Source organism: Mustela lutreola, chromosome 13 (assembly GCF_030435805.1).
Source record: "Mustela lutreola isolate mMusLut2 chromosome 13, mMusLut2.pri, whole genome shotgun sequence".
Lineage (NCBI taxonomy): Eukaryota > Metazoa > Chordata > Mammalia > Carnivora > Mustelidae > Mustela > Mustela lutreola.
This window is the reverse complement of record NC_081302.1, coordinates 12334551-12349936: the sequence shown is the minus strand read 5'-3', so window position 1 is coordinate 12349936 and position 15386 is coordinate 12334551. Positions and strand designations below refer to the sequence as shown.

Below are 15386 nucleotides of genomic sequence, written 5' to 3'. Positions count from 1 at the left end.
TGGTAAAATAACTGATTATTTTACTTTTAAGGTCAACACCTGCTAGGCAAGAATCTCTCTTGTTAAACCAGCCAAGAAATAAGGTAGAAATTCAGCACTAGGCCATCTGACGATACTAACTTGGACTCAGATTCAAGGCAGGTGTGAAAAGATGACCTAGGGCCAGGCGCCTGCAAGTCCAGGGTCTGGCTAATTTGATCAAGTTTCCAGTAGAATCTCAATGGCCACCAGCAAAATGGAACGCTCCCAGGTAAGCAAATGCCAGACTCCCCATGGCAGGGGTGGCAGAGAGCTTCCCAGTGGGCATGTCTAGGGCAGGACCTAACAGAATTCCTTTTCAGAGGCTCTGTTGGTTGATTTACTCAACCAACACTTCCCCCTTCTCCCTCCCTTGACTTCATGACTCTGGGGGAAACCCACTCTTCTCCAGCTCAAGAAGTAAATCCTAGAGGTAACTGGCAGGCTCAGTGCAAGAAGCATGCAATTCTTGATCTCGGGGTCATGAGTTCCAGCCCCACAGTGGCTGCAGAGATTACTACTACTAACAGGTAAACTCCGGGGGTGGGGGGGAGAAAAAGAGGTTAAGTCCTATTTGGCGGGGCCCGATGAGGTGGCCCCATCTCTCCAGCCAGGGGCTCAGTGAGGCATCAGGCTGTCACCCAGGTCTGATGAGTGACTATGTAAGGAGGGGGCCTAGGGAGGCTTTCTGAGAAAGGTTTCCTATACCTGAAGAACACTTCCTAAAAAAAGAATGGCCCTTTATCTGCCCACAGGCCAAGCTAAGACCCTGAGGACTTCGGTATGAAAAGGAAGAAGGAACCTGGATCCTTGAGGACCCTGGGGACCATCAGCAGGAGGTGCCCTTCTTCTGGAATTTTTGCTCTGTGAGGAAACACACACCCTTCTTGCTGAACCTTCTGAGCTGGTATTTTCTCCAACACTGAAAGCTTCCTTAGTGGTAATTACCTTCTGTGTGCTGCTCTCTGCGGACGCTCCTTCTCCTCAAGGTGATCCTACCGATTAATGACTTTCACCGTGACCTCACATTACAGTCACCTGGGGAGCTTTTAGCACTCCCACGGTCTAGGCCACAGTGGGGAACCAAGAAAGGAGATCATCTGCAGGTGCAGCCAGGCCTCAGGAGCGGACGCTCGCCAGGGGCTGCCTGCGGAGCTCCATCATCCGCGGGAGGGAGGAAAGGGCAGGTGCTTCGTTAAGCAACAGTTAGGACCCCCGTCCTCAGGACTGAACAGCTCAGCTCAGGCAAAATGGGCTAAGCCACGGATGAGACCTTGAAATCCCCTTCATGGAAGGAGGAACAAGCCACCAGCGGAGGGAATCCAACACGGAAAAGGGAAAAGTATGTGACAGGACAACAGTCAGGTGCAGGGAAGCCAAAAGGGGACAAGGGGCGAGGAGCCCCGCAGCCCTGAACCCAGCCCGACTCTGATACCAGGAGAAAAGGAAATCACTCAGCTCATCTGTGCTTTGGTTTTCTAATCCAGAGAATAAAGAGTGTGCCAGGAGCCTGCCAAGTCCCTTCCTGCTCTGACAATCTAGGATTCTAATTTCTCTGACTGTGCTTAAGAATTGCTTATTGGGGGCACCTGGGTGGCACAGTCGGTTAAGCGTCAGACTTCTGATTTCAGCTCAGGTCGTCATCTCAGGGTCATGAGATCAAGCTCCGAGTTAGACCCAAGAGGGGCTAGCTTGGTACTTCCTCCCCACCCCCCAGCCCCCACCCCACCTCCAGTGCACCTGTGTGTGCTCACGCTCTAATTAAAACAAACAAATAAGAGGGGAAAAAAAACTTACTGAATGGCAAGCTAAGCCAAAACAGAGACTGAAAGGAACTTTATTTTGCAGACGAGGACAAAGGCCCAAGATTCAGAGCCAGAATTAGCGCTTCAGAGGCAGACCTCCAGATCTCCAGGGCTTGGGGTCAGGGGGGCTAGAGCAGAACAGAAAGCGGCAGGGAAAGGCGATCTTTCCCTTCTAACTAGGTCTCTTCTAGAGCCTCCGTAGGATATTTCCCCAAACCAAATTCAAAGACCCTTCCCCCAATCTCCAAGCGTCTCTGTTCCACGTTCTCACAAACCTACCTATCCCGAAATGTAGAGGCAAAGTACCAAAGTGCAATCTAAAACCAGTGGATGGAAAATATTTAGTATTATAGTAAATTCAAAAATACAAGAACCACCAAGGCAGTCTGAACCACCCCAACCCATCCTTCCTCTCCTCTTACCGCCACCGAAAATACTCCCAAGTGTGTCTTGGATAGTCCCCAGCAAAGGGAGAAACAAATCCCAAGGTGCACACGTAGAAATGGTGACCCCTAGACCTTCCAGATACCATCTGAACAATTCCCAAAGAGACAACTCTATCAAGGTACTCTATCAAGGTACTGCCCCACAAGTAATCCCTCCAGGCCAGTTTCAAATACAAAAACTTTCTGCCTCCTGGAAACCTCTTGTCAAATTCAGCACAAGCCAGTGTGCAGTGATTTCGGTCCAGCTGCTTTGAGCCGGGTTATACCTCCACCCCAGGAACCCACACAAGGTTTGGGAGCCAAGACGCACAGTAACTGCCCGCACAGATGTGAGTAAATCACTCAGCGAGCAATTGAACAGCTGCTAAAATTCTGTCTCAGCATCGTTCCTGACCCGTGACCAGGAAGGAAATGCGATGGTGGGAATCTTGGTGATGGGGCCCCTGCAGCGGCCTACAGTCCAAGGCAAGGTCAGGTTCTACTTCTCTCTGTTCCATCTGAGTGGTATGCAAAAAACTGCAGGCCCCAGAAGAGGACCCTAGTTCTCAGCTAATGAAACCAGCTCCGGGGTCTTCTTACCAACATCAGCTAGAGAGGACCGTCCTCACCCTGTGACACCCGTTTCCTTTCTCAGAAGTTGGAAGGGGCACACCTCAGATCTAGCCAACCTACGTACACGGAGACTGAAAAAGTCATAACTGAAAAAGTCGTAACTGAAAAGACATAACCGTCTTTAAAACTACAGGGGAAAAAAAGGAGTATTATGATTTGTTACCTCCCCTTCCCCGATTTTATTTATTTATTTGACAGACCGAGATCACAAGTAGGCAGAGAGGCAGGCAGAGAGAGAGGAGGAAGCAGGCTCCCTGCTGAGCAGAGACCCTGATGTGGGGCTCGAACCCAGGACCCTGAGATCATGACCTGAGCCAAAGGCAGAGGTTTTAACCCACTGAGCCACCCAGGCGCCCTGTTACTTTGTTTTTTAAAGAGCCTTCTAACTAGGAATAGAGGCAGACTTCCTTATTTAGAAAAAATAGTCTGCACCGCCGAACTCTGTATCAAATTCCATACCTATTAAAGAAAAATTTAAGATGCATTTTCTTTAAGATCAGGAACGACACAGGTATACCCTTCCTATCACTACATAACCAACACAGTCACAGTCCTAGAGGTCACAGCCAAAACCGAAAATGGAAGATGCTGGCGGAAGGTGTTAGGGAAGGAAGAAAACGGCCGGTATTTACGGATCCGAACATACGCGTGCAAAACTAGCAAGAATTCAGCAAGATTACCAAAAACAATGTGAAAAAAATTATCACAATGCCCTTAACTAAGCAACCCAAAAATATATCACGCAAAACAGCAAGGTAAGATACGTGTCTAGGAACTGACCTACAAATCCACAAGATCTTTTATGGGACAGTATTTAACTTTATTAAGGTTCACAAAAAGACAACTTTCCTCAAAAATAAATTTTTAAATTTCAGTAGGATTTTAAACAGAAAATGTACAAATTCATTCTTAACCTTATACGATAGAATAAAGATCCTCAAAGACCTCATGCAAAGCTTTTGTTTGTACGCGGGAAAGATGAAGAGGGTTATCCCCTCCAGATATTGAGACTTAAAGACAAGCTAATAATCACACACATAAAACATGTATGATACTGGCTTCACAAGTGAACAGAAAATCCAGAAACAGGCCTAGAAATATGTAAGACTTTGGTGTGCTACAGCATCATACCTGAGCAGGGCAAGGACAGACCATTTACAGACTCGTAATGGAAAACCTATCCCACTGTATGGAGAAAAATAAAATCCCTACTTACCACTATATACCAGATAAAGATCTAATAAAAAGCAAAACTCCAAGGCTAACTGAAGAAAAACACCATAAAAACTATAAACTTCAGGAACTAATGGATTTCTCAAACAGGATCCCAAAGGCACAAACCAGAAGGTGAAAAACTGACAGACTGATCTACACTAGAATTAAAGATTTCTTTCAACAAAGGATACCTCTCAGTTAACAGTACAACAGAATCAAAGAAGATACTTGTGATATCAAATATGGACTTAAAAAAATCAATAACCTCGGGGCGTCTGCCTTTGGCTCAGGTCATCCCGGAATCGAGCCCCGCATCAGCCTCTCTGCTCGGTGGGGAGCCCGCTTCTCCCTCCCCTGTGTGTGCACACTCTCCTCTCACTCTCTATCAAATAATGAAATAAATCTTAAAAGAAGATTCAATTATTTTTTAAAAATCAATAACTTAAATATACATACCAAATACTAAAAACTTAAATATACATACCAAATACTAAAAACGGAAATACTAAAAAAATCATACATATGATGGGCTACAATTCAGCCATGAAAAGGAATAAAGTATCAGCACATGCTAGAACATGGGTGAACTTTGAAAAAGATTATGCTAAGTCAAAGAAGCCAGTTACAAAAGGCCACATATCCTAGGATTCCATTTATATGAAGTTTCCAGAATAGGCAAATCTATAGAGTTGGAAAGTAGGTCCTTGGGGGCCTACGGATGGGGAACCTGGGAGGAAATGTGGAGTGACTGGTCATGGACACTCGTTTCTTTCTGGGGTGATGATAATGTTCTAACGTTCACTATGGTGATGGCTGCACAACTCTGGGAATACACCAGAAACCACTGAAGACTTCATCTAAATGGATGAACTATGGGGCATGTGAATTCTACCTCCTTAAAGCTGGTTTTTTTTATTTTTAAATTTTTATTTATTTACTTGACAGACAGAGATCACAAGTAGGAGAGAGGCAGGCAGAGAGAGAGAGGAAGAAGCAGGCTCCCTGGCGAGCAGAGAGTCTGATGTGGGGCCCGATCCCAGGACCCCGGGATCATGACCTGAGCTGAAGGCAGAGGCTTTAACCCACTGAGCCACCCAGGTGCCCCCTTAAAGCTGTTTATTAAAAAGAAAAACAAAAAAACAGAGAAACCAAAAAGGAGTGTCAGGTAGTAAAGCAAAAGTACCCTACTCCAGAGGGCTGATGGAAATAAGAGCCATATGAAAAGACATTCAAACATCCTAAGTCGCTGGAGAAATGCGTATGAAAACTGCAACGAAATACCATGACACACCTACAGAGATGGCTACCATAAAAAATGCTGACAAAGCCAATGCAAAATGACACAGGCACTGTGGGAATTCCAGCATAAGCTTAACCACATGACTCAGCAATCCCACTTCCAGTATCTATCCTAGAGAAACGAAAGCTTACGTGCACCTGTAGGGGAGTGTTTACAGCAACATTACACACAATGGCCGACACCCAGAAACTACCCCAGTGCCCTTCGAAGGGTCAGTCTGGTACATCATGACAATGTGCATGACCCAACAATGAAAAGGCACAAAGAACGGACACACACAAACGTGGATGAATCCCAAATACACGACGCTAGCTGAGAGAAGGACCAGGATGTGCGATTCCCTTTATAGGACACTCTGGAACCTGCACATCCCCAGGGACAATAAAACACATGAACGGATGCCAGGGGATCAGATGGGCAACGAGTTGGGAATTATTCGTGAGGCTGGGATTGTTCTGCGTCCTATGTATGGCGGTGCTTGTAAGAATCCATACGTGTGTTAAGACACAAAGAACTAGAACTGTAAGAACTGTACACCCAAAAACGCTTAATTTTACCGCGTGCAAATTTTGAAAAACAACCATGTGGTAGGGAAAAATAAACTCATGCACAACACACAAAACACTGTATCTACTGAGGACACACTATCCTAAGACATATCAAAACCTATGATACAGAAGAAAAAGGTAGGGGGAAGAAGAAGGAAATACAATCAAATGGATGAAAACAGACCAGGGTCTTACACAGATCAATACTGATGGTGCCACACCGAAAAACAGGGGCGGAAAACCTGCACTCTCCTTATCTGATGTCCATTAATGGAAAAAGTGGAAAGAAATACGGGGGGGGGGGGGGGGGATGACCAATTCTTGATTTAACATTATAAAACAGGTCATTTTATTAATTAGGCAGTTAGCCCAAAACTCGGAGAGGCTACAGTGGGACGATCTCTGCTTAAGACTAAGAATGACACGCCACTGTTATGAACAAGTGACCAAAAAGAACTAAAAAGTAAAAAACATCTTATACCAAAAACGGGGGAAAAAAACCAAGGCATCAGCATCTCACTTGCTGCATCATTAACTTTTGACCTTGGCTGTCATCAAGAACACAGACAATAAATCAATCGGAGGAGGTTATGCAGCACTCGTCTGGGTATTAAATAATGTCTCCGGGGTATGAACTTTGTAGTAAGCCCACAAATGCTCACGGGAGAATCCCGCTTCCCACTCAGACACTCAGCAGTGAGGGAAGGCTCCCTCTCCTTCCCGAGACCAGCATCCCTGGGAGGCCGGACCAGCAGCACTCTCCAGGGCTTTGTTGAAAAGGGCAGAGTTTGTCATGGACGCTAACCAAGAGAGGGTCCTCGACAATATTCAGGTAAATGACACACTTACTGCCCCATAACGTTCTGAAAAATCCTACAGCCTTTGTCCTATCTTACATCAGAGTAAAAGTCACGGAGGAAAGCATCTTTTGGATACCACTGTCCCCAAAATACCGTGTGACATTTCAGAGGTTAGCCCAGCATACAGAGCATGAGGTCACGGTCCCAGATGTGGACGCACCCTGCTCACGCGGCTTCCGAAGCTCGCTTGTGGTCTGGCCACAGAATCACATGGACATCATCATGGTCTCTGAGAGTGTCCAAAATACCCCTGGGGATATTTCCCAGAGTCCCAACCGAAGCCCCAGAAATTCCATTCCTCCTACATTCTGGGACAAAAGATCACGGCTCACTCCATGAGCCGTGCTGTCTCCGCGGTGGCACGACGGACACTTGGGCTGAGTGGCTCTCTGTTGTAGGGGCTATCCTGGGCTCTGCAGGGTCTGTAGGAGCAACCCCGGTCTCCGCCCACTACCACACGCCAGTAGCACCATCCCCGATGCTGACAACTGAAAATGTCTCCGGACGTGGCCACGGGTACCGTCAGCGTCGCAGGGTGCGGCCTGGGGATGTCGGCAGGAGGTACAGAGGGACCACATCTACTCCGTTTAGGTGCCTGGGCTGGGCCCCAATTTCACATGCCTTTCTCTGTTACAACCACAGAAAGTCCCATTCGGCACAGAGACTCCTAACAGCAGGCGAGTTCTGACTTTCCCCTCTGGCCCTTTAACTCTGCCTTGTTGACTCAAGTTCAGTTAAGCTGCAAATCGTTGCTCGTGGACTATACCCACAGAATCCTAGATACCAACGGTACGGCATCTTCTCTGTCTCAGTGAGAATGTGCTGGGACACTCTGCTTTCAGGGGCAGGGAAAGCATGAGCGAGGAGGAACCTGTGTGCTTTATGTAAGAATGCCTGAGGCAGAGTGTTTACACGCATACTAGGCATATATGTGAGCCGAAATGCCTCCCAAAAGTATTGCTAACTATGTCTGAAACTAGGTCAATACAACAGCAGGATCTACTGTGGGGCAAGCAGTTGGGGAAAAAGTGTGAGCGAAGATAAATTCAGACATGTCCCAACAGATATGTTTACTATCATGTTGCAACACTCTTATTTCATCTCTGAGATAAAAAGATCGTGAAATTATAATACAATACAGGGAAGCAAGAGACTGTAGTTTGGGTTTGGTTTTTTTTTTCTTGAGATAAAGCAGAATAGGCTGAGTACATTGTCCAAACATGGATGCTTCTGAGAGTCAAAGGAGAGGCTATTAGTCACGCTGGGACAAGAAGCATGAGCATAGTGGGTGGACGGTAACCAACCCAGCAGCCTCGTTCACAAAGATGCCAGCCATTTATACATGTTTTCTTTTACTTCTTTTCCTAAGGGCAAAATGATTGTTTTTTCTATTTCATCACGAACTATTTTCCCTTTGGAGAACGAAGAAGAAAAGAACCAAAGGCGTCAGAAGTCGAAATAATTTAACTCTAAAAAATCAGTGTTGGGGGTGCCTGGGTGGCTCAGTGGGTTAAAGCCTCAGCCTTTGGCTCAGGTCATGATCTCAGGGTCCTGGGATGGAACCCGCATCGGGCTCTCTGCTCAGCAGGGAGCCTGCTTCCCCCTCTCTCTCTGCCTGCCTCTCTGCCTACTTGTGATCTCTGTCTGTCAGATAAATTAATAAAATCTTTAAAAAATAAATCATTGTGAAGTGTACTTGTAATGTACACAACGTAGCCAACCCTTTTACCAGCCTAATCTGTCTTTACGTAGAGCGCATTGTTTTCTAAAACTCATCAGGGGACTTTTCCATGTTAGTTTTCTAGTGAATCTGATGAGTAAAAGTACCCTAAATTTTTTCAGGAACTGAAGAAAACCTTAGTTTTAGGTTGGGGATCTGAATTCACTACTAGACACCTACTCACTCCATGGACATGTTTCCTTAGTATCAATACTATGACAAAAACAGCTAAGAGAAATACAGCTTTTTTTGTTTTCTGGATTTTTTGCCTTGCATTTGATTTGCTTTGGTTAAGCTGGCTTCATATGTGAAAGTACTAAGTCATTTACTTTAAAAGGAAAATGATCAACCTCGTTTTTAAAATGCTAATGATCTGTTTTTAAGATTCATGAATCTGTGAAGCCTCCGACTCTTGTACGGATCTCAGGGTCCTGAAATCAAGACCTTCCCCTCCTCTGCGCTCAGCAGGGAGTCTGCTGAGATTCTCTCTCCCTCTGGCCCCCTCCCCAAAATAAATCTTTTAAAAAAAAAAAAAAAACCTCATGAATTTGAATCATTTGTCACAGGTAACTTCTCTCTTACTTTAAAAAAAAAAAAAAAAATGATCATTTGCTAAAGATCTCCCACATGCCAGGCACTTTATCTACCTGTTCTCAATGTTCATCAGTAACCCCGTAGGGGAAGTTTCTGCTTCTGCGTTTTCTCCTTAGAAAATCAGCAGCCTAAAGCACGCGGGGCGGGGGGGTGTCAGCACCTGTGCTAAGACCCTAGACTAAACTCCTGGCCCTGACTGTGACCCTCAGAGTGGAGATTCTAATAACGCATCTACCTCCGCAAATTGACAACGACAAAAAAACCCCGGAAGAGCCGGGTAGAGCTAACGAGGGTGAGCAGCACTTGTGAACGCTGCTCAAGAAGGAAACAGGCTTAGAATCCTAAGGAACATCATGTGGTTACGATCTTCTGTGTCTTTCCTGCCCGACTAAAAACCACCGACTTCTCTCTCCCCTCCCGCACATCGCCCGGAGCATCGCCGCGTGCACGCGCGCACTCACACACACATGCAGGGTACGCACATGCACACAGTTTCATTCTGACCTTGCAGGTGGTATTTTTCTAACAGGAAATTCCAGTAGTTTATGGTTAGGACTCAGAGGCTTCTGGTTAATTAAATATTCTCACTGGTTTCATTTCCCAAACATGAAACACCTGAACTACAACAAATGCGGTTCTTCTCTGGACCCTGGTAACCTTCAAGCCCCCCCCAGGCTTCAGATTCGTCACCAGAACCTGAATTGGTCTCCTCCTTCAACCGACCTTGTTCAGGCGGAACACTTACTCCACTGCGGTTCTTGATCAGATCCCAGCCACACAGTAGGAAATCAACTCCGTGCCCCTCATCCTCAATAACATTCAGTGTATCAGAGCACTCCGGACCTATTGTGCTTAATCTCTTTTTCTAGACCAGATGATGGAAACCAACGGACACAGTTAGGAAGCCTCTAAGTGCTAGCCCAGTACGAAGAACCCAGTTTCTGCTCATTTCTTCTCTGCCCGGTCGTGGTATATGAAAGTCCTTACTCAACGCCAGGTGAAACGGAAGGCCCTCGCTGCCATCAGCCCTTAAAGAACTAAGAATATTACCCTCTGAATGCTACTGGGAGATTTTAGAAGGAAAACAAAAACCACAGAAAGCACAGTAATTTTCAACTTAATGCCAAAGACCCACTGACCCATCATCTGTCTTTTCTATCGATTTAATTTGTATCCTACCTGACAGGACTTTACAAGCTTCAACTGCGTCAGCCTGCAGAGATGATACGAAGCCCCTGGCTTGTCACTGAGGCTCTTCCTCTGGGCAAGGAACTTCATGGAATTGATAAACAAGAACCAGCGGATAGACTCACAGTTCTGGATTCTTGTCCTGCCCAACTCATAACAGCCATTACTGCTTAACTAGAAAAGTTCCTTATGTTCTTAATCCAATTACACAGAATCCGCTTTTACGTGGTTTAAGAAACCAAGGGCAAGTTTCCACAATGATGATATTATTTTTGGCATTCTTGAGGCAGTTATATTCTCTAAAAGACAATCTGCCTAGTAAAATGTAAGACATTCTAGACAAAGTTATCAAAACTTTTCATCCTCCTGAAGATAGTTAGTGGAGAAAATCACTCTGGAAATTATTCTACGTCCTTTACAGGGTAAGAGGCTTCGGAAAGGGACGGTTCATTGAGCACCAAGCCCACAGCCGGCTGCATGAGGCTCATGATGAGATGCCCTTTCCCAGCCTCTCCGGAGTCTGGTGTGGTCAAATGACTGCGGACTGGCCAGGGGAACACGGGCAGAAATGACGTGTTCCATACCTAGGCCTGGGCATATGGATACTTCTCACAGGAGTCTCCATTTTGGCTCCCACAGTGACTTAAGGCCCACGAGCACAGTCACGCACGGAAGGTGGAAGGAAGAACAACAAGGAACCAGGGTTCCTCAATCACTATCTGGAGGAAAACCACCCATAAATCAGGCTTACCAGTGAGCAAGAAATGAGCTTGTATCCAATGTGAGCTGTTATAAATTAGGGGGGGAGGAGGTTATTCTAGCAGCTGACATTATGTTAACCAAATAAATTTACTGGACGACTCTAGATCAAGGTTAGGTTGACTTGGAATATATGTTCTAGAATCAGTGACTCCGGCAAGAACGAGACATTACAGATGGAATCTCTAAGTATGTAGAGTCAACACCATGTTTGGCCATAATACAGCAATCTATTCCAGCAGGCAGTTAAAATTTTGCTGGAGAACTGGGCTGAAAAAGATACTTTTGAACCACTGATCCTTTATTCCCATAGTCGACTATTAGCTGGCATAAATCACCACAAATTTGCCAGAATCTTCCACCCTTCCTTTGCCGAAGGAACCATGAACATATTAAAATACAACATCAACACACCACATGAAACCAACTCTGAATTTACAATAAAGCTATTGTCGAAGTCATTTCACAAAGAATATTAAGTGGTACAGCAGAGTTCAAGTTGAGTTTCTTTGGCTGTTTGTTTTTTCTCAATAGATATTTAACATCACTAAGACCTTTGCTTTTCCTGTCCGGTAGTCAGACGTGTTTTTGCTTAGACCATGAGAATCAAAACATACGGTGCTTCTTTTTCTGCCCTATCACGACCCAAAATGGATGCACCCCACCCCAACATCCACTGTTATCACTGGCACACTTCCTCCTCCTTGCTTCGACCTCAGTGAATACGTCCTTCATTGCTAGGTAATTTCAGAGAAGGAGTATGAATAAATTCAATTAAGGAAGGAAATTAACACTCGTTAAGCACCTAGCACATGCCAGGTATTTTTACATACTTGATACCATTTAATCTTTCCAACAATGAGGTATATACCATAATTTCCCATTTTACAAATGAGGAAGCAGGGAAGTTTTTCAAAAAACAAACAAATAAGCTTGCTCAAAACCACATGCCAAGACAAGCAAGATTCAAGACCAAGACGTCAGACTCCAAAACTTATTCTCTCCATTTCACAAGGCTGCATTTGACCCATGGCCGACTGCCATCCTTTGCCATTTGAACCTATGTCACATTGCCAAAAAAAAAAAAAAAAAAAAAATAGATTGGATTACCACTTGATTTTTATTTCTTTAAATATTCATTTTAAGTGAATCGATGGGTTCTCAAAATGTCCATCCTTCCGCTTATACCTTATTATTCCATTTCCTCAAAGTCAAAGCCTGCACCGTCAGGAGGCTGACATGGCGGGCAGCACCGTGAAGAGTTCAGAGCGTAAACCCGGTCGGGAGGAAGCCCGGCCGTACATTCTCTGGGCTCACCGCCGACCACCTCTCAGGAAGGAGTTCTTCCTACCTATGAGGTTTTCGTTTCCACAAGTTATTTTAGAATTTTTGTTCACCAATTCTTAATTGCCAAAACTCCACGTTGGAAGATACTACACTGTTAAGGTCAGTAAAACGGGCGTTAAGTCAAGGGACTTGTAACCCAAGGGACAGCCTTATGCTTTCTGAGTGGTGCAACCGGAGTGACTGACAACACCTAACACAGTCCCAGGAGGGACCAGAACACCGATCTCAATGCTCGTCTTACCGACTCACAGAATCAGGTGAAGTCAAGGACAATGCGTAGTGGACTGTTGTAACTCTTTTAAGTAATTATTTACTTACCTACAATTCTTCAAAGTCAAGTGGAGATAAACTAGCTCACTCAACAACAGTATCAGTTCCAGCAGTTTTTCTAAAATAGTATTAAACTACACTAGATAAGTGATAATATCAAGAGGCTAATATTAGGGCAGCATGAGTTTTTATGATAAACCATGCTAAAACCAGGGAAAGTCATCGATGCCCATTATAATACCTTCAGAATAAAGGTGTCTTTGATGACCAAGTCCCCCTCAGAAATAACTTTCTTCTTTGAAAGGCAACATCAACAAAAACTTAAACCAAAATATATTTCTACAGGTGACATTTAGGATGATAAAACTATCAAGGCCAGGTTCTTCTGATCGCAAAGGTCAGAACATTTCTCCTTCCTCTGAAAGCTGCCACACTGACGTCCTTCACGTACACAGCTCCAGCTCGGTCATGGAAAATTGCGTTCTCATTTTCAAGCCTTACCTTCAGGTAGGATCCATAATATTTGGTTACGTAGGGACTGTCACACTGACTCAGCACTGTGATTTCTTGTTGAATGTCCTCTATCTCATCTTCAGCTTCTTCCAGATCAATGATTTTTATGGCAACCACTTTCTGAGTCCGAAGGTCAATGCCTTTGAACACCTCGCCAAAAGAGCCTTTTCCAATTTTCTCCAGTTTCGTAAAAAGCTCTTCTGGATCTGCTTTCAGGTTCTGTAGGAGAGAACGAAAAGAAGAGAACCTTCAGAAACTCACAAGATAGGGACAGATTTTCCTTTTTCCTTACAAACATAAAGAACACAGTCTTCCAGTCTTCTTCATTTAAGGGTCAGGCTGGTTGTGCTCACAGCTCTTCACACACAGGACAACACGGAGATTTCTAAGCCTCCTCTCTATAAAACACAGCGAGTGTGCAAATAAGAACCACTCAGACTATAAAAACTGGGAAAGGCTCCAGCACTTGCTTAATTAAAAACCCAAACCCTTATTTGAATGCAATATGATATATGGATTTATTGAAAAACACCCCTATTGAAGCAAATATTCCACTTTTCTCCCTTTTTTCCCCCTCTCTGCCTCATTTCCTAAGTTCAGGTTGGTTATGCACTACGATGTAGGTTAACCAGCACTTAATGATTTCCTAACAGGCCCGGTCTGAAGTCCAGCAAAGGCAGCCCTATGCATCTTCACCTACAGCTACTACCTTGGCCTCAATATTTTAACCAGAACCCAGAAAACATTAAGAACCTGTTTCCTGTTGTCTTGTAAGCATCACACCCTTGAAATCCCTTCTGAAAGCTCTTAATCTCTAGTGCGATTAGGTGAACACACACACACACACACACAGTGTCCATTTCCAAGAGGACTCCAACACCCACCCTAAGGACTCCTTGACCAGAGAGATGTGTGAGCAGCTGAGTTCTCAGTGGGCAGCAACCTGTCATCCCAGGAGGTGACAAGGGAGGAGACTGACATTCAGCAAGGAGACTAAGGGGTACGGCCTATCTCAGCACAAGGGACCATCCACCCCAAAAGACTGCTGGCACCACCTGAAACCCCCCAGAGTAAGACAGGACCCTGGATACACCGCCTCCCACACCTGCTCTCAAAAATGCTGCCCACCAGTGAGAGGATGGCAGGCGCACCCTCAAAGTCTACCAGTCCTCGTAAGAAATGGAAACATGGAGAAGGAAGGAAGATGGGGAAGGAGAAGGGCTGAAAAAGAGGCGGGAAAGCAGGCACAGGAGGAGGAGGTGTGGGGGCCCTCAACAGAGAATTACAGCAATGTCGGCAGCACCGTGAGCTAGTCGGCACTAACCACGAACCTGCTTTCAAGGTGAAACCCGCAGAGTCCCAAGCAGCACCTCACGAGGGAGGGACTACTGAACCCCAGCCCGCCCGTTCCCATGCGGAGGGGCTGCTGCGCCGCAGTGTGAACCCCGCAGGGATAGCATACCCCACTAACACAGGCGCACCAAGTCAGGGGCTATCTCTCAGATGCCAAAGAAGCCCCATTTTTGAGACTGTGCACTTGAACAAGGTAAACACTCGCAAAACCCACTAACCCCCCATCAGTAAAAATGAACAAAGTAAGTGAGAAAAAGAAGACATCCTGGGTTGCAAGAAAAAGGAACAAGAGAGAGACCACGTCCATCTTCAGCAGCTAGAAATCCCCATTTCCAAACCCCTTCCCTTACCTCCTTCCCCCCAGGATGAGGGGAGGGGGCCCTCCTTTTCTTCAAGGCCAATCCCAAGCGCTGAGCTTTTGAGTCCATCCTTCTGTCCCCCGGGCTGTGGCTTCATCGGGGGCCGGCTTCACTGCTCGCTCTTCCGCTCAGCCCTCTCTACAGACCCATCAGCCTTGGCAGCCTGCTCGGGTTTCTCCCATTTGAAAAAACACACACACTGGGCTTCCCTGGTCGCCTTCCTCCTTCGCCCTCTCCTTCCCTTAGAGTTCCCCGCCAGTCACGGAGTCCAGCCAGGTGCCCTGCCCCGCCCCCCCCCCGTCCATCGGCTGCAGCCCAGAGGCTGCCGTGCCTGATCCTGTCCTCCTCCACGAAGCCCTCCCTCTGGGAACTTTCCAGGCCCCTGGCATTAAACCCTGCTCTGCACTCGGCTCCTCCCGGTGCCCCTGGTCCCAGCAGAGTCTCCCCACACAAACTACCCACAGAGCACAACATCCTTC

General features: G+C 45.9%; 1 protein-coding gene across 3 annotated transcripts in view; it reads right to left on the bottom strand.

Annotated features, from left to right (window-relative positions):
* Nucleotides 1-15386, bottom strand: part of STK24 (serine/threonine kinase 24) — a 112054-nt gene that overhangs the window by 51589 nt on the left and 45079 nt on the right. For 2 of the 3 annotated variants that reach the window (XM_059144407.1, XM_059144405.1), the window contains exon 2: nt 13184-13414. In XM_059144407.1, the coding sequence (XP_059000390.1) occupies nt 13184-13414 (231 nt within the window). Of the gene's footprint in view, nt 1-13183; nt 13415-14898; nt 15113-15386 lie in introns of those variants that run through there. The other variant, XM_059144406.1, reaches the window with a different exon arrangement.